Here is a 27,835-nt window from a genome sequence, read left to right on the forward strand (position 1 = left end):
ATTTTTTGTATTTTTACATTCTCATAAAAAATGAGAAAGTCTTGGATTTGTGCGATGTTGAGAAATTTCTAATTTTGATAAATCTTCATTTTTCATGACCCCCTGATGAAACGAAATTCACCCCCGATGAAATGAAGCCTGAGTTCGTTAGGCAGCTCATTTCGTCCAAAAATACAAAACTTTTAAATTTTCAAAATTTTGTATTTTTTACAATTTTTAAACAAATATTTTTTTCTAATTTTTTTCTTAAATTTTGTACAAAAATAAACAAATTTTCCCTTAGACACTTTTTTGTAAAAAAAAAAATTATGAATTTTTTTCAAAATTTACTATTTAATGCTATTTTAAATTTTTTGTCAGCCATGTATAAAGTATAGAAAATTTGTCCTAGGGGAGCCGTGTTTATAAAAATCAGTTCATATTATGTTAAAATACATCGCTGTTAAAATTAGAATCGACAATTGAATTGCTTATAACAATTTAAAAATTTTTTTTCCAAAAAAGTGCAAAAAATGAACTATCATTACTATTGCATGAGTTTCCTTCTGTTTCTATACTAAGATTCATTCAAATAAAAAGTCTTTTCTCAGTCTGAAGGATGTACCGTAAGTGAGGCTAAATTCGCTCATGTAGGGTAAATTCGCTCAACCGATGTCTATTTTTTAAAATTCGATTAACATACTTTTTAGACAGAAATATTTAAGATTTACAATTGTTTTGGTTAATATAAATGGTAAACTTTAATTTAAAATTTATTTGCAGCAAATTCATTGGTAACTTTCAGTAGAAATTATATTTAAAACACAAGTGAATAATTTTCATATTGAACAAGTAGTATGAAAAAGTAGGAAATAAAGCTTTACTTCAAAATTTTTAAGTTGAATACTTCTGAACATTACATTTCCTGTATCTCCAACATGATATTCATAAAGCACAAAAATTAAAGCAATAAACAGATTCTGCAAAAAATCAATTAAAAAAAAAAAATTCAAATTTGTTGTGTAAATTCGCTCAGGAAATAAGTCTACAAAAAAGATGTTTGGGCCTGGATATTTTAAGTATGTTAATTACTTTAATTTATAATTCGATTTTTTGAAATAATAGTACTCTTATAACTGAAAATTAAACGATTTAAAACGGTTTAAGCACTAAACTGTCAAACTTAACCTTGTTTTTTTATGGTTATGAGTACGTTTGATTGAATGATTGAATCTAATTACTTATTGATAAAACAATATTAAATATTTATTCCAATAACTTTGAATATTGTTCTTAATTTTTTTCTTTATTGATTCTAAAGAATATTTAGTTTCATTTTTGCAGATTATAATATATTTTGCCAGAATAATAATGGTGAGCGAATTTACCCATCATTTAAAGGTAAATTCGCTCACAAAAAACGGCTTATAAATAATTTTCTGCAACATATTTCAATTTCTTTATGCAGTAATAGGAAAGATAAAGGGTTAAAGATTATATATTTTCAGTGCCAATGTTTATTTTCATCGTTTCCCGAAGTTATTTAAAAAAGAATTGAAAAATTGAGCGAATTTAGCCTCACTTACGGTATGTCTGAATATATAATATATTATTCAAATTTGTGTATATGAGCTAGTTAATGAAGTTAATCTATATTGTCAGTGATACTTCGTTTTTTAGGTTTATGGAATAATGATAATTATCTGTAAACGTCGACATGAAAACGGCCAATTATGGCACTATTGGAGTTATCTATATGGACGATTTTCTGGAAGAATTTGGAAAATTTTGAGTGGTCTTAGAACTTTTTGTTAAAAATTCGCTGAGTTACTGAATTTCAAAGTTTAGAACGCTAAAAACCTCATTTCGAGAAAAACGGAATTGAAGATTGCGATACTAACTAATATTGTTGTATCTCTAGTTCTTCTTGGAAGTTATTCAGATAAGAATTGTTTTCAGTTCAGGACTCCTTGAAGATAAAAAACCAGTAGGTTTTAAATTTTTAAAACCATCCCCCTCTCTTAATTTTGAAAATACGAAAAATCGACAATATGGGCCCTTTTCTAAAAAGGACAGTTTTTTCTATTAAAAAACCATTTTTCACAAGATTAATGATTAGGCACAATTTTATTGTGTCATTTAAAGAAAAAGAATAGATATTAAACTTATTCAAAATTTTTTGACAGTCTCTATTATGAAAAAATTGACGCAAGATCCAAATTTTCATTTTGACAATTACAAAAAAAAGACTCTAATATCAATATCTCTGGTTTTTCTGGGAAGTTATTCAGATAAGAATTGTTTACAGTCCAGGACACCTTAAAGATGAAAAATCAAGAGGTTTTAAATTTTTCCACACCTCCATTTTTAAAATACTGTTTAATTTTGCAAATGACAGACAAAATGGGACATTTTCCTTCTTCTAAAGAACAAATAAAATCAAATAGTTAAATAATCTATAAACTAATGAAAACCGCATGATTTGACTTGTCAAAACACGTAGATTGATAATAAAAAATAAAAAAAAATTAAGATTTTGCTCCAAAATTACTTAATTGAGATTATCCCCAAAACAAGAAGCGACAATATGGGCCCGTTTCATGTGGACGTCCACATAATTATATACATGTACTTGCGTAAAATCTATTCCTGGTATTTTTTCTAAATTTATGTTTTGGGTAGAAATATATTCTTGATCTTTTTATTTTAGCTGAATCTTGAGTTGTATGTGGGACATTCCAGGCCAAATCGGAAATTATTTTGCTTTTGCATCTCAAATTTTTTTTAAACTTTTTTTTTCTTTTAGTACTCTTTGAAATGAGCTACCTTGATTTTTTTCAAATTTTTTCATAAAGCGGTTCAAGAGATACAGATTTTTGAAAAATGAAGTTTTTTACGTAAATTTTTTTTAAATGCTTATAACTCGGTCAAAAATTGATTAAATTGGAAGTTTTTATAATGAAAAGATTTTTTTTCACGCCCCACATAGCACAATCATTTTCTGCAAATTTGCGGCAAGTTTTCAAAGCCAAATTCGAAAACTTGCCTGGCAAATTTGCGGTAAATACCAAAATGTCCGTTTGGTGGCAAGTTTGCAGAGCAAATTTGCAGAAAATTTGCATGGCAAAGTAAATGTTAAATGCATGCGCAGTAGTTTTCTATGACATCTAAAGCTGCGCACTACATTTATGTCACCTTCCCTGTCAGGGAATGCAACGTTTATCAAAATACTTACATTTTGAATACAAAAAGATTTTTTTTGAAATTTTTAGGTTTTTTGAAAGTTTGCTACAAATTTTTTTTAAGTTTACTACAAAATTATCTGCAAGTTTGCCACGCAAGTTTTCTGCAAATTTGCTCTGCAAACTTGCCACCAAACGGACATTTTGGTATTTACCGCAAGTTTGCTGCAAATTTGCCAGGCAAGTTTTCAAATCTGGCTTTAAAAACTTGCCGCAAATTTGCAGAAAATTATTGTGCTATGTGGGGCGTAATTTGCAATAAAAATATTTGTAAATAATTTATGATAAGATTTAAAAATTTTTAAAATAAAATTTCATTTTTAACAATGTGTGTATTGGTTAATTTTTTTTCAAAATTTTTTGTAAGAAACTAGCACTAAATTAACAATTTTTAAGTCTTGTCCGATCGTATGCAAACACAATTAATAAATTGTACCTTAAAAGAAAATATTTAGCAATTTTAATTTTCAATCATTTTAAAAAATTATTTTAATGAATATATCAAAATTGAAAAAATAAAAAATTTATCAAAATCTTTTTTTTTAAATTTGACATGTTTATATTATGTACATTTCTCATAAATAAGAATCCCTTTATTTATGTTTCTTACCCTGTAAAAAAAAAAGTATTGGGAGGTACGGGATTCCGTATTGCAAGTGCCAACCTGCCAATGCGGTATTTGCGAAATACCGCATTGGGTGTCGTGGTGAATACGGAAATCAAGGGGTCCCAATGCGGTGCAAGTTTTAAGCTTTAAAAAAACGAAAATACGTGACAGGAGGAAATAATTAGTGTCAGTGGAGAAATATGCGAGTTAAAGGAATGAGAAAATAATAATAGTGAGTGTAAAAATGAAACTTTAAGAAAAAAAGGTAAGTTGAACTGTCAAATATGAGTCCAATGCGGCGTAGGCTGCTTTCAATGCGGTACACAATCGGTACATAGTGCAAGTCGCCAGTAGAGGGCAGAAGCAAGCAGAGGGAATCGAGCGAACACAGTGGCCCAGCTGAGATATGATTTGCATTACATTACTTTCCAATTTTTTATTTTATAACCACGTTTCTGCATGAATCTAAACAGTATTTTCGATTATTGTAATTTAGAAGATGCTTACCAATTGTACGTTGGCAGATTTAGTGAAAAGTGTCTGTGTACGGAGACAAATGTGTTAGAAAATGTTTGTTTACCTATTTCACGCCATTCAAACCAGTCAAAGTTGCTTTTGCTGTGGCGCATTGAAATCAGCCTATGCCGCATTGGGCCCATATTTGACAGTTCAACTTACCTTTTTTTCTTAAAATTTCATTTTTACACTCACTATTATTATTTTCTCATTCCTTTAACTCGCATATTTCTCCACTGACACTAATTATTTCCTCCTGTCACGTATTTTCGTTTTTTTAAAGCTTAAAACTGGCACCGCATTGGGACCCCTTGATTTCCGTATTCACCACGACACCCAATGCGGTAATTCGCGAATACCGCATTGGCAGGTTGGCACTTGCAATACGGAATCCCGTACCTCCCAATACTTTTTTTTACAGGGTATATTTAACTTTCATTATTACAAAATATCGTTTAAATTACTTGACAAATTGAATTACTAATTCCTAGTTTTTTTATGCTGTTAGTCTTTTACGTAGGCAACCTTCACAACATTTCTGGACACTTTCTTCCACAAGTCACATTCAGCTCTCAATTTTTATGGTGGAAATAAGATTGTGGCTTATAAAAACATCATATCGAAACAAAATAAATTTTAATTAGGTAATTCTTTATTTATTTTCGGTTTACGGTAAACAGCTCTTTTTTTGAGAAAGTGTCAAATTATTTTTTAAAAATTGACAAAGTAAAAAGTTTCATAAAAATCAGTCGAAAGTGTTGGATATAATTTAAAAAGAAAGAATAAGAGCAGATACTTATAGAGAAAAGGGCTCTTTATTAAACTTCTATATATGAAATAAGGTTTTAAGTAAAAATCTGCCTGTTATTACAAACAGGATTATACGATGTTTCTACGAGCGTCAATATTATTTCCGCTATACAAATAATTGACAGCTTTGATGTCGGAAATAAACTTATATTACCTGGTCGCCTATAGAAAGGGATTTTAAAATAGTAGAATAAGTAATTATTGTTTTATAATAGAAAATTTAGTAGCTCCAAATTTCTTTTAATATCTCATATAATTGAGGAATAAAAAAACATAATTAAATTAATTATTTGGATACAAAGGAATAAAATAAAAATTTTTATAGACAAGAAAACATGATTAAAGATAATTTAACAAATATATAAGGTAAAAATTAATACTTTTTTTATGATTTTGTAATTAATAAATAATTTTTAATTTTATATAATTTTCCAATTACTAATAAACTAATTTGCCTAAATAATACAAAAATATTCAATAAATTTTAGAAATAATTTAATTTTTTCAAAATTCTGTGTATTTGTCATTTTTAATATTTTTATTAATTATACAATTTAATAAATTGTACCTCTAGAGGTACTAATTAGCAATTTTAATTTTTAATCATTTTAAAGAATTATTTTAATGAATAACAAAATTAAAAAATTTTTTTTTCATATTTTTCGTTTTAATTTAACATATTTTATATATTATGTATATTTTTATAAACAAAAATCCCTTTATTTACATTCTTTATATTAGTTTTTATCATTGCAAAATATTATTTTTATAATTTTCAACAAACTAAAAGTTACTGCCCTGTTTTATCATACTGTTATGCCTTTACGTAGGCAACCCGCTTTACTCCACCTTTCTGTTGTGCGGCCATTCTTTCCCCAAATCAAGTCACCTACATCTGTAAATTGTCATTGTAATAATCATATTGTAACTCATAGAAACATCGTATCGAGACAAAGTAAATTTTTACTAATTCTTTATTTAATTTTATACTAAGGTAAAGGCCCACTTTTTTGATTAAGTGCTTAGTTTTTTTTAAAAAGTGATCAAAGTGGAAAAATGCAGGAAAGTGGGTTGGCAACACTGACAGTTCTCGACCTCCAACGCTATTAATGCTGTTTAGAAACAACCCAGTAAGAAACGAAAAATTGAAAAGTATTAAAAAGATTCTATTCTTTTAAATGCCATTTCTGTCCAATGCTTTTCTATCCAGTGAGAGCAATATAAATAGTAACGATATCAATCCTCTTGAATACCCAGTAAGAAAGCAAAGATTAAGAAGCATTAAAAATTGCTATTCTTTTGAATACCATTTCTGCCCTATGCTTCTGAATTCCGCGATAGTAATATAATAATATAATACTAATATTGTTGACATTGCATAGAATGTTCAATTACTTTCAAATAACTGCACTCATGACTTTATTTGCTATTTTAAAAAGGAATAATTATTAAATTATCAGTTAAGAGGGTTAAAAGTGTTTAAAGGTCTCTGAAATTTTTAGGTTATGATTTATTGTCTAACAGAATAACGGCCCTGACTCGTTTAAATGACGTTAAATTGGTAAACAATCAATTTTTCAGCAAGTTTTTCTTTGAACACAAACACTTTTTACAAAATCTGCCACTGTATGTATCTTATAAATTACAAAAATCCAGAAGATTGCTTGAATGCATGCAGAAACGCGGTTCCAATGAAAAATTGAAAAGTGATATAATGACAGGCAGTAATAATTTCGGATGGGATTGGAAAGCATTCAGAAAAAAATTTTGTCTTTGTTAAAAATTACAAAAAAAATTGAATAGCATTCATTTTTAGACGAAACGTGGTCCTATCATGGTATAGAAAAGTATTGGACAGAAATGGCATTGAAAAGTATTGGATAATTTCTACTACACCATACAGAGTTTGAATTATTTCAATCCTTTTCAATTTTTCGTTTCTTACTGGGAAGTGCATTAAAACAAAAGAACCTCAAATGTCCCAGTTCTGCTTATTCACTTTTAAAAGTGAATTACTGTCATGCATAGCATGAAACGCCAATGAATATTACATATAAATAAATAAAAAATGCAAAAAATTAAACTTTGATTTGCTTTAAACAGGATATGTGCAGGTATTGAAATGGCGGTCTAGTGATAATCTAGTAACTTTATCCTTTTATTTTGATAAAATAAGAAAACTTTTTTTGGGGTACAAATGGATAAGAAAGAATTTCAACATAGATCTATATAGATAGAAATTAAAAGATATAAAATGATCAAAAAATGTTTCTTTGGGATGGATTTAAATAGATAGAAAATTCTGGATAGAAAAAGATAATTTTTAAAAGTTGCAAAGTATATACATACTTAGTAAGGATAGAAAACTTTTATCCATTCTTATCCATCAGTTTTTATCTACTTCTGTCTTTCTACTTTCAACAGGGTATATACGGATGTTAGATTAACATGTTTCATGAAAAAATAAGTATCTTATACTTTACCTTCGATAAATAAAGCTGGCTCTAAATTTCGCAATGTCTTGACTAGGTGCATGAGGACGATGTATAATAAAGGTATCAGGAAGAACGACATATCTATAATAAAGAAAATATCAGCTCATCGATTACTCTGTCCTAACTTAATGTAATTAAATAATGAATGACATACAATTTTACATTATATTTATTTATATTTATGGGGCCTTAAGTGACCAATATGAAAATGAAAGTTATCAGATCAGGTAGATATTTTTTCACACTTTAATACTATCAGTGATTACTTTTCTACTAACCAGCAGATCTGATGTAAACCTGTTATTCCAGATCTGGAATGGATCTAGAATTTTACATGGTCCAAAGCAGAACCAGACTTGGTAACCAATTTAACAGTATGCATGTACCAAAAGTACTATACCAATTGCACTAAATAATGAAAAGTCGGTAAGGTAAAACCGATTGAGTCCTTGAACAGGTAGGGAAACCAGGATGGCGACAAATGCGACATGGTGGATTCCACGTCAGTTCAACACACTAATTTTCATGACTTGTTGGGATTTGGCTGTACTTTTGCAAATTTATTACTTTTATAGTAATAAACAACTCCACCAAATAATATTTCAAAATTTTGAAAATTACCAAAAATATGGCATTTTTAAAATTTTTGTCTTTTTTTAAAAGTGTTATAACTTTGGTTCTAATTAACCGATTTTGGATTTTCAAAAAAGGATTTCTTTGGTTTTAAGTATATTTTAAGTTAAAATTAATATAAAGAATAACAATTCAAAAAAGTTTTTTTTTTGAAATTTTGAAAAATAGAAAATCCATTTTTGAAAAAAAATCATCTTCGATTTTTTCAAAATTTTACTAAATGTTAGGGCAAATATGCTTTACATGTCCTGTAAGTTTTATCTTGGGATCTCAAAGGGATTCGGAGTAAAAAAATAAAATGTAACCACGTGTACCGGCGATAATGCTATAATGTAGCGCATGCGTTACGAACATATGGAGCAAAATTCCACAACTGCCCAGGTCGAAAAATGAATTTTCTTTCTAAACTTTGCTACCCTACTAAAAATAAAATCAGGAATGGTCAGACAAATGGTCAGGCCGCCTGACCACTTTAATCCAGTTTTCTTACGATTCTGGATGGATCTCGTCAGAAATCTATCACAACTGATCAGGAGGAAGTTTAAAGTGGTCACAAGTTTGCTACTATCCCCTCCTCTTTGTTGACCACGCCCATAATTGGTGACTATTTGAGACCATTTGTATCTCATTTTTGACCATATTTTTAAGCCACTTCTGTTTTATTTATTTAAACAATATGCAAAAAGTTGCAACAAATTAATTTTAAAAAATATATTTTATTAATTAATATCAGTTTGTTTACATACGGAACAACTTGAAACTAATTCCCGGAATTAAATTAAAATTTGGACCCTACGGGGATCGAACCCCGACGCATGACCTAACCTAGTGCCTAAACTAACTGCCCTAACGACTGCGACTACCGAACCGACTTACATATTTCTGGATTCAACTGTCTATATAAAGAGCAACTGTAAAATAGTAAAATTCAATTACCAATATTATCAATAGGGTAGAGTGGGGTAAAAAAGCCACATTTTTACTTTTGATGCTGTAAAATCTGTATTTAAAATTTTTTTCTCAAATTTCCAATTGTTATTGAAAGTTTAGTTATTAAGCTTGAAAATTCTTGACGAAAATAATTTTTATCTCATGAAAGGACTAAGTTATAAGAGTTTTACGAAAGCACTGTAAGTGGCTTTTTTGCACCACCTGGTGGGGTGAAAAAGCCACCCTACGATTTTAGCAAAACATGTTATCAATTTAGGTATTTTTATAGTTTCTCTTTATTTATATGACAAATAGTCTTATTTGAAAAATATTTTAATAATTATGAAAGAGTTTTTAGCAAGCAAAATTGAAAAATATATTAAGTTTACCTGTTTTCGATTTGCACTGCCAATTTTTCGTACCTTTTTTAGAAGTTCTCTTTAAGTTTCACCACAGATAACATATTTCGTTGCAACCGTTTATTCATTGTTTATTTTTTAAATGCACTTTGAACTACTTTTTCGTCGTGTTTAATTTATTTTATTAAATAAACACGAGAAATTTTGTAAAATAAGAAGGTTAGTTTAAATAGAAAACAAGTGAATTTCACAAAATATTCAATGGATTTTTTGCCCTGGCTTTTTTACACCCAAGACCAGTTATTAAAAAAAGCAAAAATAAATTGTTAATTCAGTTCAATTTCCAAAAATTAACATTGTATACGTTTTCGTTATACTTTTCTCCTTATGTACAAACATTTACTTTTATTATTCGTTCACTTAATCAGGTTGTAATATGTTTGAAAAGTTCACCAAAATGTTTTCAAAAAAGCAACAAAAAATTAAAATTACAATAAAAACAATATTAATCTAGGTACAACATTCAAATTAGATTCAAAAGTTGCGTATTACCTAATAGTATTTATATTCTAAACAGCTGATAAATCGGCTTAATAGTTTTTAAATAAAACTCAAATGGCTTTTTTACACCATGGCTTTTTTACCCCACTCTACCCTAAATCAGAATAAACTGTTAAATAATTTTTATTAATTAATTATATTTCAATTTAATCATAATAGGTTATGTGAATTAATAAAAATTAACATTATTAATTGAATCAATAATAAATTAAGTCTTAACTTTACAATTTGGAATGTTTCATAAACTATAATACGAATACAGGTTAATAATAATTATTATTATATCTGCATTTAAAATGAATTTAGTATTTAATATTAATTTAATTTAACATTATAATTTATAATAATAATGAATTATCACAGCCCCACAAAAAAAGAAAAGTACCCTGCGCGAAAGTCCACAGTACCATACCCCTATGTATTTTGATGCGCTGAACACGAATCCAAAGTCAGATTTGCTCCATCACGTCAGGATTTTTTTCTAACCTCAAAAAACATGTCAGATTTTATGTAATTTATGTAAAATACAAAATTTTTTAAAAATTGATTAGATTTTTCTCAAACTTGTTTTTCGGGGGTTTTTAAGATCGCTGATTACGAATCTGCAGTCAGTTTTTAAAAATTCAAAATAGCGGATCCAATATGGCGGCCAAAATTTAAAAATTTGGTGGATTTTCACTTTACTTGGTAAATAGGGGTTTTCGGGGTCGCTGATTACAAATTTGCAGTCAGATTTTAAAAATTCAATATGGCGGTCATTTTTTCGAAAATTGATTTCTTTTGCTTTAAAATGGGTACTCACTGGTTTTTCGGATCGCTGATCACAAATTTCAAATCAGACTTTAAAAATTTCTAACAACTGGTCCAATATGACTTGATATGCAAGCATTTTGGGAGTCGGTGAATTTAAAAGTTTCGAAAAGTTTGTTGGTAAACATTTATGCAGCAGGAAATGCAGATTTTTGGTAACCTGAATGCCTAAATTAAAATGTATTTATCGAGACGACATCTAGGAACATTTCTAGAGAATTAGGCATAATTTCTGGATGAAGTTCAATTCAACAATTGCAGAATACTTTTCTCTTGAACGCAGGCCTGCTAGGACATAATACTGTATTGTATTTCCATTGTGCTTTGGCACAATATAGACCTTTTCATTTAAGACCGGAAGTTGAAGCTACGCCATGACAGACGGCGCGATTTCAAAATTTTTGAGCAACTTTGTGTCAGAATGTATATTGTGCTAATAACAATTCAAATAAAAAACTCGATGAAAATGATATTCCAGAAGCTAAATTAATATTTGAACAGGTAGAGAAAAATACTGTACACTGTAAAAAAAATTTCTGTAGATTTACAGTTTTGTTTAGAATTTTATAAAAACTTGTAAAATAACTTCTTTAAAAGTAGTGAATTTAAAATCCCTTCTGTAAAATTAATACTTTTAATGTGTCAATTTTACAATTTTCTGTAAATTTACTACTCTGAATGTAGGTAATATTTTTGTCTTTTTATTACCTATATTCAGAGTAGTAAATTTACAGAAAATTGTAAAATTGACACATTAAAAGTATTAATTTTACAGAAGGGATTTTAAATTCACTACTTTTAAAGAAGTTATTTTACAAGTTTCTATAAAATTCTAAACAAAACTGTAAATCTACAGAAAATTTTTTTTACAGTGTAGCTGTCAATTAAAAATATGGTTATAAAGCCGAAGTCAGTGTTTAAAGGGTAAAAAAGTCTATATTGTTTACATGTAAATAAGGTTATGTTATGTTATGAACATAACCTTACCCAAAGGTCTCATTTTTGATATAGTTGACAAGTTTTGCAATTACTTCGAATATTTTCATTCCTAATATTTCATTTTCTAAATGTTAAACGGTTTTGGAAAAAAAATAAAGTAATAATTTTCAGTCCAATAATACTTGCAACGAGCATCACTTTTGCAATTCCCAAAACAATATTTTTTTTTTGCATCAATTTTTTTCCTTTGTGGATTATTTTTCTCAGGGATACTGCTCATTTTTAATACACGCTATTTTTTTCTACATTTATTAGTAATATTTTTTAATTACTTTTCACTATTAGCACTGTGCATTTTGTACAAAAAGTGCTCGAAACTTTGTTGGAAGTTATATATATACTCCGCGCTTGCGCAGTACAGATTCCTTAAATGAAAAGATCTATTAATCCTGCTGCTTCGATAGATGTAGTAGGCGACGACAACTGCCCCGAAATGGGATGTGTAGAATGATTTGCTTCCTGTCTATCGAAGTAACGAAGCCAGCGAAGGCGCGCTGCCTTGCAGGAGGACGTTAGGGTGTGAGGATGATACCGTAGTGTGTCCGACGACGAGTTGATAATGTCCTCGTCAAAGTCGGAAAGCTCTCATACTTAGGCCTAGGGAGGTATGAGGGTTATCACCCCTAGGACGGTGGACTCGCCTGCGATCGGACCAGGATCCCTAGCGTGCGGTCATTTTCCTAAATATCATGGCTTTCAAAAATCAAAACAATAAAAAAACTTCAAACGCTTCAAATGTTCTTTTTGGAGTGTCAACCTCACAACATACATGTGACAGCAAAGCAGATGTATTTTGTTACGTATGCGGACAATTTTATATCCCGAAAAATCGCAAATTAATCAATGAAAACATTAAACAAATTTACAAAGATTGTTTTGATTTTGAGATAGTCAATCAGAATGAAAAATGGGTTCCAAATACAATCTGCAGTTCCTGCTACACAATGTTAACTCGTTGGAATGATACGAAAGCACGGTGGGCAGGAAGCGACTATAGGTTGCACAAAAATGTCGACAAAAACTGCAAGTTGGGCTGTATTTGTTAATGATTACAGGTAAAAAATCCGTTTAGAATGAAATCCTAGCTGCTTCTTTTTTAGAGTTATCCAAATTTTAAACTTTTTTTATTAGATCAATTTTCGCGAAATAGAGAAGGTGCACTCGAATGTATGGACTGAGATATAAATTTATGTAAGTGTTTAGCCGATTTTATACGTTTCCAGAGTGCACCACGTGGAGGTAACTTACTCTGCACTCCTTTTATTTCTTTTTTTAATTTTTTTTTAAATTTTTAAATTTTTTTTTAAATTTTTTAAAACTTTTTTTATTTTTTTTTTATTTTTTAAAATTTTTTATAAACTATTATTTTTGTACTTTTCGTAATACTTTATGCTATAATTATACATCTTTTGTGTATAACATCTTAAGAAATATAAAGTTTTCAAATATGCTGGGATGAAAAAGTCACAACAGCTTTCTTTAATCGGCTCATAAAAGTAGGTTCTTCTATCATTCCTATTTTAAATCTACCCCAGAATTTATTGAATTCTCTATGAACCGACTCTCCAGCCTGCTCAGACCATAATCCTAAACCATCGTTATTTAAGAAAGCAAAGGCTTGCTTCAAATGATCAAGAATGATATGGATTTTGAGGGTTTTAGAAATTCCAGTGCTCTTTAAAGCTTCACGGAGTTCACGAAGATTTTTGTCAAAATCTCTAAGATCCGCTTGTTTTGCAGAAAAACAAGTATTAACAATTTTGTCCATTGCTTTGAATGAGGTAATAAATGGTTGTAATCGAAATGGCCCGACGTCCTTGTAAATTTCAGGATCCTGTAATCTATCGGCTTCTTTAAGAAGTTTCCGACATTGATTGCCTTCAAAAATATTTCCATGGTAGCTTTTATGAGATATGCCTAATTTTTTAGGCCACAGCAAAGCTTTTTCCACGCCTATACCATCGATTTTAACTATACCATCCCAAAAGAGATGATTGACAAACCCTTGTAGCAGGTGTAGTTCAGGAGGAACACACTTCTGAATCACATATGTGTCATCATCTTCAATAAAAAGAGGATCATGAATTGTGCTATGACATTCTTTACCTTTGCTTTTGTGGCTACCCATACGTTTAAATTGGAAATAGTCATCTTTCAAGTGTTTATATGTCTTTAAGTCAACATTCTGTTCATCACTATTCGAATCATTATCTTCAATCGTTTTATCAAAACTCTTTAATTCATTTAATGTAATAAAACAATAAGGACAAGGGTAAGTTGCCCTCGCCGTTTGCATTCCGTTAGCAAGAAGAACAAGTTTTAAGTCTGAAATAAATTTGAAAGGTATTTCATTTAGTTTCGTTAATTCAACTAAAGTTTTCAAATTTTCATAGGTCTCCTTAATATCCGGAATAATGCATAGTAAAATCAATTTGTAGACGCTAGTCATTTTGCGTTTGTTTGCAACACTTCCACCAGTGGAATAATATGAAACGTTTTTACTTCTGTACTTACTTGAATCATCTCCTTCTTTTTCGTCTTCTTGGGTTGAAATTGAGATAGAAATTTTAAAAAAGCCTTGGCCTCCATCTGCCATTAATTTTATTCTTGTTTCTTCTATGTGCTCAATGTTCCGTTTTTCAAAGACAAAATCAAGAAGTTCTGTTGCATTGGCATACACGACTGGTCTTTTTTTAATTCCTTCCTTGGTTGTTTCAAATTCATAAAGATCTTCTTTATAAATGTTTTCCATCAAATTTGATTTTTCATACATATGTTGATTATGATTTGTAGGAACTGATTTTCTTCCAGCAGAAGTGCGAATAAAGTTAACCAATTTTTTCATATCATTTGTAGAACATCCAGTATTAGTTTGGAATTTATCTAGACTTTGAGTCAAGTTTTCTTTTTAAAAGAGTAGTTACTATTTGATTCTGTTGTTTTTCAGGTAATTGTTCCACTATATTGAACACATTATCACGTGCATTAGAAGAAGAAGGACCTTTACAAGAATGTGGAATGCCTTTACCAATTTCTTGGAAACAACTGCTACAGATTTGAATAGAAGATCCGGTTTCGATTGCATTTTCGTCACTTTTAGAAACTGACGCCATTTGCACAGCACCATGAAGACCATTATCTAGATCAATTTTAGTGGTAAACTTTCGAACATGACCTCTACCCTTATTTGTTTTTGAATGGCTAGTAAGTCGCGCTGTTAAGCAAATGTAACAATTACAAACCGACGTTCTTGTTTCTTTCGCCAAATTAAGATCCTCGTAATTGGGAATAGTTGGACAAGGTCTTTTGAAATTTTTCTTTCCATATTCATTAATAGTTAGTCGACAAGAGCTACACAAACTTTTTGGGAATTTACTATTAGAAATATCAAACTGTTCCTGAATGTGTTCTTTTATTACCTTAATATGATTTTCAGATAATAAAAAATGATGGGAAGGTTTATTTTTAAACAAAATTTTTGTACCACATGTAGCGCATACCTTCAATCGATTCTCTTCATGATCGCATTTGAATTTTAAATGTGGCATCGACATTATTTTTAACGGATATTATATATCCCTCATTTACAATAAATGATGTCGTTTATATATAACAATATTCATACAACACTTATTACTTTCTCTTATGGAGAACATACAATAACCATCGCGTCACCTCACTGAAAATTGTTTTGGAATCAATTAACCTGCAACGCTCTTTTTATACCAATTCGGATTTAAATAACCTAAAATTGGCTTTAAACGAAACTGTTGCAAATGTTATCAGTGCTAGTGACTTTTACCATTAGATATTTATGATTTTGTATTTGCGAATTTGCAAAATTACAAACGATGTATTATTTGACTGTAAGAGATCTTATGTGTATATAATAAATACACATACATACATACACACATACCTATATACGCAGACACACACTAGCACGCACATACTTCACATACATACATACACACATACTTATATACGCAGACACACACTAGCACGCGTTTTTTCTCTATTTCGCGAAAATTGATCTTATTAAAAAATGTAAAATGTGGATAATTTTGAAATAGAAGCAGCTAGGATTTCATTCTAAACGGATTTTTCATCTGTAATCATCAACAAATACAACTCCACTTGCAGTTTTTGTCGACATTTTTTTGCAACCTATCGTCGCTTCCTGCCCACCGTGAAAGAGGATAAACACATGAAGTTTAAAAAACCAGCATTGTGGAAAAAACCATTGAATCGAGAAGATTGCTACTTTTGCATGACCAATGTAAAAGGCTATAATAAATAATAAAAAGAATATAATTTACGCATGTGTAGTATCTGTGAAAAAACCCGAAATTTTAAGTCACTTAACTCTTTCTTCTGCAAATATGGAAATCGACAGTTCACCATTAGAGTATGTACTTTCCGATATAAGTGATGCGGTTAGTAATATTGTAGAAGACAATGATGATATTTATATTCCAGATGGTTATCAGGAAGAAAAGGTTAAAGAAGGCTTTACGCAAGAAGAGCTTAGCAACCTCATCAGAGATTTGAAATTACCCAAAAATGGAGCAGAATATCAGCTAGATAGAAAAATGCAAAAATAGAATATGCAGCTAGATACCTAGCTTCAGTTTTAAAAAAGAAAAATTTGTTATCTAAAGGCACCACAGCTTACTTTTATCGTGACAGAGAAAAGGAATTTCGGAAATATTTTACAAAAGACGATGAGCTTTCATTAGTATATTGTTCTGACATTGAAGGACTAATAAATGAATTGAAACCAAACATATATGAAGATCAACATAAGACTAGACGTTATTCATTGACTCTTCTAAAAGAAGTCTAAAGGCAGTGCTAATTCATAACACTAATGTTTTTGCTTCAATTCCCGTAGCCCATTCCACTGAACTTAAAGAAGATTATGAAACTGTTAAATTAGTTTTGGAGAAAATTAAATATAAAGAACACAATTGGCAAATTTGTGGAGATTTTAAAATTATAAGTATCATGTTGGGCCAACAAGCAGGTTTTACGAAAACACCTTGCTTTTTATGTTTGTGGGACAGTAGAGATCGAAAAAAACATTACGTACAAAAAGAATGGACCAAAAGAACATCCTTTACACCAGGTTCCAAAAATATTAAATAAAAAAACCTCTAGTTGATCCTACAAAGGTAATTCCACCACCTTTACATATTAAACTAGGGGTAATGAAACAGTTTGTAAAGTCTTTAGATAAAGAAAGGAAATGTTTCAAGTACCTGGAACAAAAATTTCCAGAGATATCTGATGCTAAATTAAAGGAAGGAATTTTTGTTGGGCCTCGAATTCGCAAACTAGTAAAAGATGAAAAATTTATCACAGTAATGAGTAAAAAAGAGAAAGCCAATAAGCCAATAAGCCCTTTTCGTATTTTGGCTTGAAAGCGAAATTCCCTACTGTTCCTTCCCCTACCAATTTTTGTTCCTCTCTTTCTACCTAACACGGAGAATGGAAAAAACATTATGCTCTTCTGTAAACCAAGGAAATAGGCGTTACTATCTTACCTATTCGTCTCTCTTTCCTTCCTACACTAAACTAAAAGGAGAGACAATACCTCCCTCTCTTTCTCTTTACCATGCTTTCTCTCTCATACTGTAACAGACAGAATGAGTATGAAGATTAATATAGTTAATTTTTAATCCTTTGAAAATTTCTTCATTGGATCTTGAATAAAATACTATGTGATATCTCATATTAAATCCTGGGTGAAATCTTGCATGAAATCCTATGTTAAATCCCATATAAAATCCTATGTGAAATCCCTTGTAAATTTCTAAGTGGATTCCCATGTAGGGATATTCAATAAGGCGGATAATGTTTTTCACATGGGATTTGGTTTAGGATTTGACATGGGAAAATTTAAAAAAAAGGAAAAAGGATTTCACTTGGGGATTGACTTGGGAAAATAATTATAAATAAATTATACTGTTTTTCACATGGGATTTGGTTCAGGATTTGACTGGGAAAAACATGCAGGATTTGATATGGTTTTATGCATAGACAAACTGTTCAAATCTCCTATGCTTATTCCTATCTAAAATTCTGTCTCAATTTCCCATATGGTTTGACATGGGAAACCACGTGGTTTCCTTCATGGAAGTAGGGTTTTACATGGTTTTTGACATAGGATCCCATGTGGTTTCCCATATGTCAGAGGCGGATCCAGACAAAGTTATTGGGGGGGCATCTGCTAGACGCTAGCTTGATGACCTATTATGAATGAAATTTTTATTTAAAAAATTACAGGAAGTTTGAATTCTCGGGGGGGGGGCATGTCACTGTGCCCCTCTGGATCCGCGCCTGCCATATGGGGATTTTCAATAGGGAAGAGCGATGGTCAGTCACTTTACAGTTATTTACCAGTCCGCCTAGAATCAGCGTCCGTAACAAAAACTGTCCAGTCACTTGAATAATCGAGTAACTCCATGACAAATTTCTACTAGGGTTAATATTACATATACTTTAAGCGCAACGCCCATATGCATACCTGCATTTGTGCACTAGGGATGTGAATGAATAAAAAAATATAAAAAATAAAATAAGCATTTCAATATGAAAGAATTAGCACTGTTACAGAAGCCGTTCTTAGGATGTTTATGTTCGTTGGAAGAAATCTTAAAGACATATATACTGTATCCGAAAGATGTATTTTGATTGTAAGGTTTATTTTAGTCCAGTCAATCTGGCTTTTTTTGGAAAAAAATACCTTACTCGAGATTATTTCATAAATCGTTAGTGGCACACGTGACTAGCTTAAAACCAAAAAGTTGGGACACCCACCCTACTGTACAACTGAATGTGCGAAAGCTAGAGGGCGCCAAAATTGCAAGGAATCAGTTTTTCCCCTTTTTCGTATGAAAAAAACCATTTTAGAGTTTTGGTGTAAATAGAAAAGTTGTAGAGCTTAAAGAAACCTACAAAAATTATATTATACATAATTTTTTTCTGTATTTCACTCTTTCGGAGGTACAGTCTATTTATTACCTAGCGGGCACATGGACGTCTAAAAGATGTCTTAAAGACGTCCCTTTTTGTCCGCGGACAATGATGGTAATGTCTTTGAGTCATCAAAAAGGCAACTAAAAGACGTTCTATATCTGGTCCAAAAGACGTCTAAAAGACTTAAGAAAGGACGTCTGAAGTACGACTTAAAGACGTCTTTCGGACGTCCTTTTTACATTCCTTTAGATCTTAAATAGATATTTCTTTTATAACATTTTTAAGTTGAAACTCAGTAATATTGTATTAAATTTATTTTAAGTATAATTTTATTTTTTCTAAAATGTGGAGAAATAATGAAAAGTTCTTACGAAGCTGAGATCGAACTCGGATACCTTGAGCTTGAAACACTGCGCCTTAAGCACCTCAGCCGTTCAAGACAGATATGAACCTCTACAAAGTTAACGATTTCACTTGTCAATGAAATGAATTTAACTTAGAAAAGTTCCAATGAATTTTACATTCATGAATATCTGAGTCAAAGTTAAAGTTAGAAAATAAAATTTTCTATTTATGAAAATTTTTCAAATGTTGAATGAAAAAGACGTCTTTTAGACATCTTAAAGACATCTAATGGCCAAGACATAGAACATGTACACGGAGAGAAAAAAAAGTAAACGGCTCTACCTGTCGGTAGAGCGGTTGCGTTAAATGCGAAACAGCCGTTCAACTTGAGGTTAAGCACGCTGCTTACTCTCGAGGGGAGAACGGTTCTCCTTTTTGGGGAAAGCGGGTACACTTTTTGGAAAGTAAGCGGCTCTATTTGTGTGGAGAAGAGAACCGATACTCCTCAAAAAGTATAACCGTTCGACGTTTGCGGCGCTACTGCTGTGCTTTATAAGAGGAAAATAGCGCTCTCTTGCCAAATCAAACGGCTCTCTTTTTTTTCTCTTCGTGTATAGGACGTCTTTAAGACGTCTTTTTGTACAAGTCCAAAAGACGTCCGCAAAAAGACATCCTTAGGACGTCTTTTGAACAAGTGTGCCCACTTGGTAATTGTTACGTATAGGTAATCCATATAACACAGGACCACAAAAATTTGTTAAAGGAAATATTGACTGGGCCATGTTTTAAGTTTTTTCGGTCGCTGAATTTGAATTCGAACTCAGTTTTCCGCCATCACGTCAAGTTTCTTCACAAATTAATAAATTTCGCAAAAAACTGACTGTTAACAAGGTATAAATAAAAATAAGCAGAAGAATCTATTAAAAAACAACTTTAACGCACTTGAAAAATATTATATAATGTTAAACAATCAAAAAAACTCGTAAATATTCAAAATTTAATATGGCGGATCCAATATAGCGTCAATTTTTTCAAAATTCACTTAATTCGTCGAAACTTAAAGTACTCTCTCACCTCTACTGCCTGCCTGCCTGTGCAGGCAGGCGCAATGCGAGTAAGGGAGAAAAAACATTTAATTTGAATTTTCTGACTCTCTTACTCTTATGTGTTACTATGACAACCTGCAAGCAGGCAGTAGAGCTGTGCGAGCGCCTTTATATTACTCGGGGGTTTTTGGGGTTGATAAATACGAATTTCACCTTAGTTTTCAAAAATTCAAAATCTAATAAATTTTTTAAAAATTCGTTAGCCATATTGGATCCGCCATTTTAAATTTTTTAAAAGTAAGGTAAAATTCGTATTCAGCGACCCCAAAAACCCTTAACTAAGAAGTTTCAAGTAAATCTGATAAATTTTTAAAAAATTCGACAGCTATATTGGATCCGCCATTTTGAAGAAACTTGACGTGATGGCGCAAAACTGAGTTCGGATTCGAATTCAGCGTCCCAAAAAACATATGAAAAACATGTCCTTGTCAATATTTCCTTTAAAAAATTTTTGTGGTCCTGTGTTATATGGATTACCTATACGTAACAATTAATAAATAGACTGTACCTTCGAAAGAGTGAAATGTAGAAAAAAATTATGTATACATGGATTTTGTAGGTTTTTTTAAGCTCTACAACTTTTCTATTTATACCAAAACGCAAAAATTGTTTTTTTGATACGAAAAAGGGGAAAAACTGATTCTTTACAATTTTGGCGCCCTCTAGCTTTCGTACATTAAGTTGTACAGTAGGGGCCCAATGAGATAAAATGTAGAGAAATTTGTTCTCTACAACTTTTATTCAAGAAATTTTTCAGTACAATTTACGGTTTTCGTACAAAATCAAATCCAAAGAAATTTTGAGTTTGGGACACCCCCAAAGGGGGGGGGGGGTGTCCCAACTTTTTGGTTTTAAGCTAGTCACATGTGCCACTAACGATTTATGTAATAATTTCGAGTAAGGTATTTTTTCCAAAAAAACGGCTTTTTCAGGCTAGATTGACAGTACTATTTGGTGAAAAACACATAAGATTCTAATTTCTTACTTGTATCCAATTGCTGTTAAATGCGTTACATGCGAAACTTTATTCCACCCAAATCCAATGAATCTTGTATCATATTTTGGTGCTGAACTTGGAACCACTACATAAGGTTCATAATCAGGTTGCCATAGAACCTTAAAAATAAGATTTCTTTGAATTTATATATAAAACTTATATATATATATATATATATAAAACTAGCTGTCGTATCCGTCTTCGACGGGTTTTAGTTTGTAACATTGCATTTATCAGTGAGTGTCTACCAATCTAGAAAACCGGGAAATATCTGGGAATTTAATTTTACCGGGAAAAAATAATAATTAGTTACCATTAACTATTTCAGTGAAAAAATATTACTACCTGAATCAGGGACTAACTTTTTATTATCAAATTAGTTATTTTTAACTAATTAAAATGCAGAGAACAATATTTGTCAATTTGTAGAACTTTTATTAATGTATTAAAAATCAATTCTAAATTTCCACCAGTTTTTGGAGTTATAGTAGTTTAATTCGAACTAATTGTATCGCAAGTAGACCCTACGTTACGACAACTAAAATATAAAATAAGACCTATATTCTGCCGCGTACTGACGAAGAAAGTCACTATCTACATTTTAAGTAGAGTCTACATTGGATGAACGCGAACGTTGCCGTGCTGACGTCACCCATTTTTGAATAGCATGGGTGACGTCAGACGTTCGCGTACACGTTCGCGTACCATGGAATGTAGACTCTACTTAATAGCATGGGTGACGTCAGACGTTCGCGTACACGTTCACGTTCGCGTACCATGGAATGTAGACTCTACTTTAGGTCGAACGGAGATATTTAATGAAACGCGTTTGCATTAGTACCTTTTATTGTATATTCCATTTTTTGGAAGAAAACTCATCGTTCTCGAGTAAAACGGACACGCTCTATCGATTGATACAATAAAAAATTATTAATTTTAATTGTTTATATAAAAAACTGTAGATAGTACCATTTCTGTAGATAGGACCGGTGTTTTGTAGATAGTGACTTCCTTCGTCAGTATTTCACCAAAATCGATGTAGATATCACAATTCAGCATTAATTATCTCCAAAGCTAATTAATATTTTTAGTTATGGATTGCACAGTTAAATTCTAATTTTTATTTTATTACAAATCTAACGGTATAAAAAAACTCATTTTTTGTCAAAAATGTAGATAGTGACTTTCTTCGTCAGTACGGCAGTATTGTAACTTGAAAGTAGGGCTTTAATTTTATCTCAAGTCTGTTTTCATAAATATTACATCAATAAAAATTATATTAAAAATCAATTTTTTAAAAGCGGAATTAATATAATAAAATTTTATTTAATTTGATAAGAAAATTCCCGGTTTGGCATATTCCCGACTTATTCCCAGTTTTTCCCGGTCATATTTAATTCCCGTATATTTCCTGTTTTTCCTGTTTGGTAGACACTCTATTAAATGTGTTAGTAGAAACAAAAACCCGTCGAATACGGGTACGACAGCTAGTAATATAATCTATATTTATATGAACTTAAAAAAGAGTATTTTTATAAAATAAGTAAATTTTAGTAGCCATTTGTAGATTTATTTATAGTTAAAAATAAATAAATTTAAATTTGATGAGAAAAGATAAACCAGGAAAAAGTTAAACAAAGTCGGAAATTTTGTTAAACAAAAATAGGCACCGTGTTTAACTTTTGTCTTTACATTTTCTCAAAACATCTCTAAAAGTTAAAATAGGTTTTTGTTAGAATTAAAATAACAAAACTTTTTAACATCTAAATTTTTACCCAGTAGCATAATGTCTGTATCGCATCACAGGTGACTTACAATTCTTGAAATCCTGCAATATCATTTTAATCATAAAATATCTCCATTTTCAATACTTCTGAAGTTCTTGGATTAATAATAATATTGGATTACAGTAGAATCCCGCTTATCCGAGGTAATGTGGGGAAGGGGCACCTCGGATAAGCGAAAACTCGGATAACACGGATGAAATAAAGAATTTGAAAATTTTAATAATTTTTTATGTATTTTGAATGGAAGAATGAAATATGCACACAAAACTCGCAACCGTAGGGCACACAAATCGTGTTATAACAAGTTTATGTGTTCATAAGCCACGGCACTTTCCGTATTATCCGAGCTGCACCTCGGATAATGCGGATTGGTCAGAGCGCAAGGTGCATCGGATAACCCGGAAGCTCGGATAAGCGAAGCTCAGATAAGCGGGATTCTACTGTAATTGGATAAACAAAAATAGTTATTAACTCTATTTTCCAAAAGAATAGAGATAAGCATAGAATTATATTAAAGACCTCAAAAATCCATCTGTTACTGTTGAATTTACGAAAAAAGTATAAATAAGGAATTTTCAATTAAAAAACTTTTCAACATAACCAAACTTATTCGTAATCTTAATGTTTTTTAGTAAAAAAATTATTAAATTCTTTTAATTCCTTATTTATGATAAATTTTAACTTTCATTTAAAATTTCTTAAATCTTTAAACTTTATATTAAATGGTAAGGGAGATTGGGGAATTGTGGGCCACACTTTTTTAGCTCAATATCTTACACACAAAATTTTTGTTTTAAAATTTTTAAATGATTCGTGTCAGTAGGAGGTATAAACTAACATATATCACAGTCAGTTTCCCAAAATTATTACTTACCATAAAGAAATTTCAGTTTTACCAAAGAGTCCAATTTTATGATTTTTAAAAATGTTGGGGAATTGTGGGCCACTGCCTAAATTGAGTTCAAAATAAAAAATAACGAAGAAATATATTTATTAAATGGTTAAAAATATTGAAAATGTTATAAATGTTTAATTATTAGTTTAAAATTAGAAAAGAAAAAGTAAGAAAATTAAATTAATCGGAATCACAAATTGAATAAGTAAAATAGGCTGCTTTAATTACAAATTTTCAAGTGATCAGCTTTATCGCATGAATCGCAATGAATCGAATTGTTTTTGATAAATTACTATAGCTATGAGTGATTTTAATAATATGTACAGCTGCATTGTGAAATTAAATCGCCAAAAACAAGCAAAAAATACTTCCCTAAAAAAAGTGGCCCACAATTCCCCAAATGCTTCATTTTACAAAAAGCTTTGTATTAGTTATTCATTTTAATTTGACGCAAAATTTCTTTTTGGAGTCAAAGTACCAATGTCACACAATAATAAAAAAAATATTTTCCATAATTTATTCTTGAAAATCCTTGTAAAAACAATAAAAATATGAAGGCCCAAAATAAATATTTGAATGCAATTTTTTCAGGTGATTTTTGTTTACGGTTTATAAGTAATTGTAAAGCGTTGTAAAGTTATGAAATGCTAATAAAAAATTTACTTTGGATGAACAAAAAAAAATAAAAAAAAATTGGGTGGCCCACAATTCCCCATGGCCCGCAATTCCCCAATCTCCCCTACCAAATATAATTTTTTCGATTTTTTTATATTTACATCTTCGTTATAGGATAGTAGTTTTTGCAAAGTTATGCTAAAATGTGACTAAATAACATGTAATATTCAATTATAAAAAGTTTAAAAGCTACACTGAGAGACCTTTTAAACTGTAGCGGAACGGCGTATGCGATAGCAGCTCCACTATGGTTTTGGTGCACTGCGATACAATTTTGGGCGCGTGACTGTCTAAAATGTTGGTAAGCAGCTCACCGAAGTAGTGGGGATGCCGCCTTTGGTTTGCAGCTAAACAACTTTTGGACTGTCACGCGCCCAAAATTATGTACCGCAGCAACCCAAAAGTATAGTCCTGTAGCGTTCCACCAAAATGGTCAGTAGCAGCCTATCGAAAATCTGCTGATGGCCCAAAGATCTCTCTCAGTGTATCCATTAAAAAATGTGAAATTTAGAAATTTTTGATTTTCTGAAAATATTTTTATATTTACATCTTACTTATAGAATAGTATTTTATTGCAAAATTATGCTAAAATACGACTTAATAACATGTATAATACTCAACTATAAAAAGTTTAGAAGCAATAATCCATAAAAAAATGTAAAATTTGGAAATTTTCGAAAAAATTGAATATCTCCCGTTCTAATTAATATTTTTTAAATCTGCAAATTTGTGAACTTTCTTGGGTGAATACTTAACGCTCTGTAAAATTTCATTTAAATCGGTCCAGGCGTTTTTGTGTGATTGGCTCACAAAGCTTTTGTGACATACATACATGAAACTTTATATGGACTTCTTTACATTTTCTGTGCAATCACCCGTGGAGTGAATCAAGAAAGGCAGAACTTTCGAGAGTGAATGAAGAGTGAAAAATTATTTTGAACGGATCCGGGTGAAAGTTTCACTCACCACCACCTACCTATTTAAAGATGGATGAAAAATGGGTGCTCCCAGATGGTATTATTGAACGCACTCGTACAATAATAATAATAATTGAATATACTGCTCTTCCTCGTAGTTTTTAAAAAGTTTGCATGGAAAATATTATATCATAATATCAGAATAAAATGCAGTCGAAAATGTATTTTACAAATTATACAATTATTTTACAACTAATGTAATAATCCCCACAGCACCGAAACTTTCCTAAAAATTTATTAAATATTTACTTGCAATATTCGTCATATTTAACTGAAAAGTTTAGTGAAAATTGTGTAAAGATTTAAATGTCCCGATTAAATAAATGTTTAGCGCGAAGCTTTCCTGAACATTTCCTGAACATGAAATTAAATTTTCGCATAATTATAATTATAATTATGCGAAGATTTTATTAAAATGTTCAGGAAAGCTTCGCGCTATAAACATTTATTTAATCGGGACATTTAAATCTGTACACAACTTTAAATAAACATTGCAATTAAATATTCCGAATATTGCAAGTAAATATTTAATAAATTTTTAGGGAAGTTTCGGTGCTGTGGGGGAATGGACATTTGTGGAATAAACTGAAGGTGTTATTATTTTTAATTTATTATTATTATAACAAAAATAACAATTTTTAATAATAAATACGAATAAAACAACTACAACGGAAACTACAATAATAATACGTAAAATTTAAAAATAAAATTGATAGAAAAACAAATTCAAGAAACTTGACTAAATAAGATATTGCGGTGTATAAAATTTAAAAACGACAAATGATTGTGCGAAATTTCGATAGCGCCCCTTGTAAGGCCAGGTTTTGCCTAATTTTTAGATAATTTAGTTTTTTTTACAAATTTTAATGTCATTACACAGGATCACATAATTTTTTTAAAGGAAGTATTGACCGGAACCTTTTTTTATATGTTTTCTTGGGTCGCTGAATTCGAACTCAGTTTTCCGCCATCACGTCGAGTTTCTTCACAAATGAATAAAATTCGAAAAAACTGAGTGTAAACAAAGATATAAATAAAAAAAGGCAGAAGATTCTTTTAAAAAACAACTTTAACACACTGAAAAAATATTATATAATGTTAAACAATAAAAAAAACTCGTAAATATTTAAAAATTAAGATGTCGGATCCAATATAGCGTCGATTTTTTTAAAATTCACCCAATTCGCCTAAAACTTGTTAATTGAAAATGTCGGATTCAATATGGCTGACCAATTTCTAAAAAATGTATTGGATTTATCTGAAACTTTATACTCGAGGGTTTTTGGGGTCGCTGAAAATAAATTTCACCTTAGTTTTCAAAAATTCAAAATTTGGTAAATTTTTTAATAATTTGTTAGCTATAATATTGGATCCGCTATTTTAAATTTTTTTAAACTAAGGTAAAATTCGTATTCAACGACCCCAAAAGCCCCCAAGTAACAAAAGTTTTGAATAAATCTGATAAATTTTTTTAAAAATTCGACATCCATATTAGATCCGCCATTTTAAAGAAACTTGACGTGATGGAGGAAAACTGAGTTCTGATTCGAATTCAGCGACCCAAAAAACATATAAAAAATATGGTCATGCAGGTCAATACATCCTTTAAAAATAATTTTCTGGTCCTGTGAATAAATCATTAGAAACCTCTGTAAAAAACACAGGGATGGATTGTTTCGCGCAGTGGACAAATTCTAGTTTGCATATTAAGGGTGCAATCACAACGCGGCGTGTGTCAAGTAGACTTTCATAAGCGCAAGAGAGTTATATCTATATATATAGATATAACTCTCTATGCTTTCCACTCTCATGAAAATCTATTTAACGCTTTACGCAATGTTTTTCCCCTTGCCACATTATAATGAGTTCTCAGTAAATAAAAAATATAAAAAAAACATTTTCTCAAAAGCGCCTTCAAAGTAGCGGCGCCCTCGTGACCGCACAGGCGCGCACTACCCTAAAGCCGGCACTGGATCAAGATATAGAATTGGGAGGTTCAATTGAAGGAAGAATGAATAAATGGGCAGAAGCAAGTGGTCCCTTGGGCCAGTGGCAGGCGGGGTTCAGGAAAAATCGTAGTTGTAAAGAGCATATAGTTACATAATTGTAATGATACAAACACGAGTGAGTT

At 30.7% G+C, this 27,835-nt stretch overlaps 1 protein-coding gene across 5 annotated transcripts in view; it reads right to left on the bottom strand.

The window, feature by feature from the left end:
* The window catches only part of LOC122501114 (LARGE xylosyl- and glucuronyltransferase 2-like), a 302,535-nt gene that overhangs the window by 6,556 nt on the left and 268,144 nt on the right, over window positions 1–27,835 (bottom strand). For 4 of the 5 annotated variants that reach the window (XM_043610387.1, XM_043610388.1, XM_043610385.1 and 1 more), the window contains 2 exons: window positions 21,359–21,489; window positions 7,638–7,730 (listed from right to left, as the gene is read on the bottom strand). In XM_043610387.1, coding sequence (XP_043466322.1) covers window positions 7,638–7,730; window positions 21,359–21,489 — 224 coding nt within the window. The remainder of the gene's footprint in view (window positions 1–7,637; window positions 7,731–21,358; window positions 21,490–27,835) is intronic. The other variant, XR_006301545.1, reaches the window with a different exon arrangement.

The sequence above is a fragment of the Leptopilina heterotoma genome, unplaced genomic scaffold, assembly GCF_015476425.1.
Source record: "Leptopilina heterotoma isolate Lh14 unplaced genomic scaffold, ASM1547642v1 Lhet_201, whole genome shotgun sequence".
Lineage (NCBI taxonomy): Eukaryota > Metazoa > Arthropoda > Insecta > Hymenoptera > Figitidae > Leptopilina > Leptopilina heterotoma.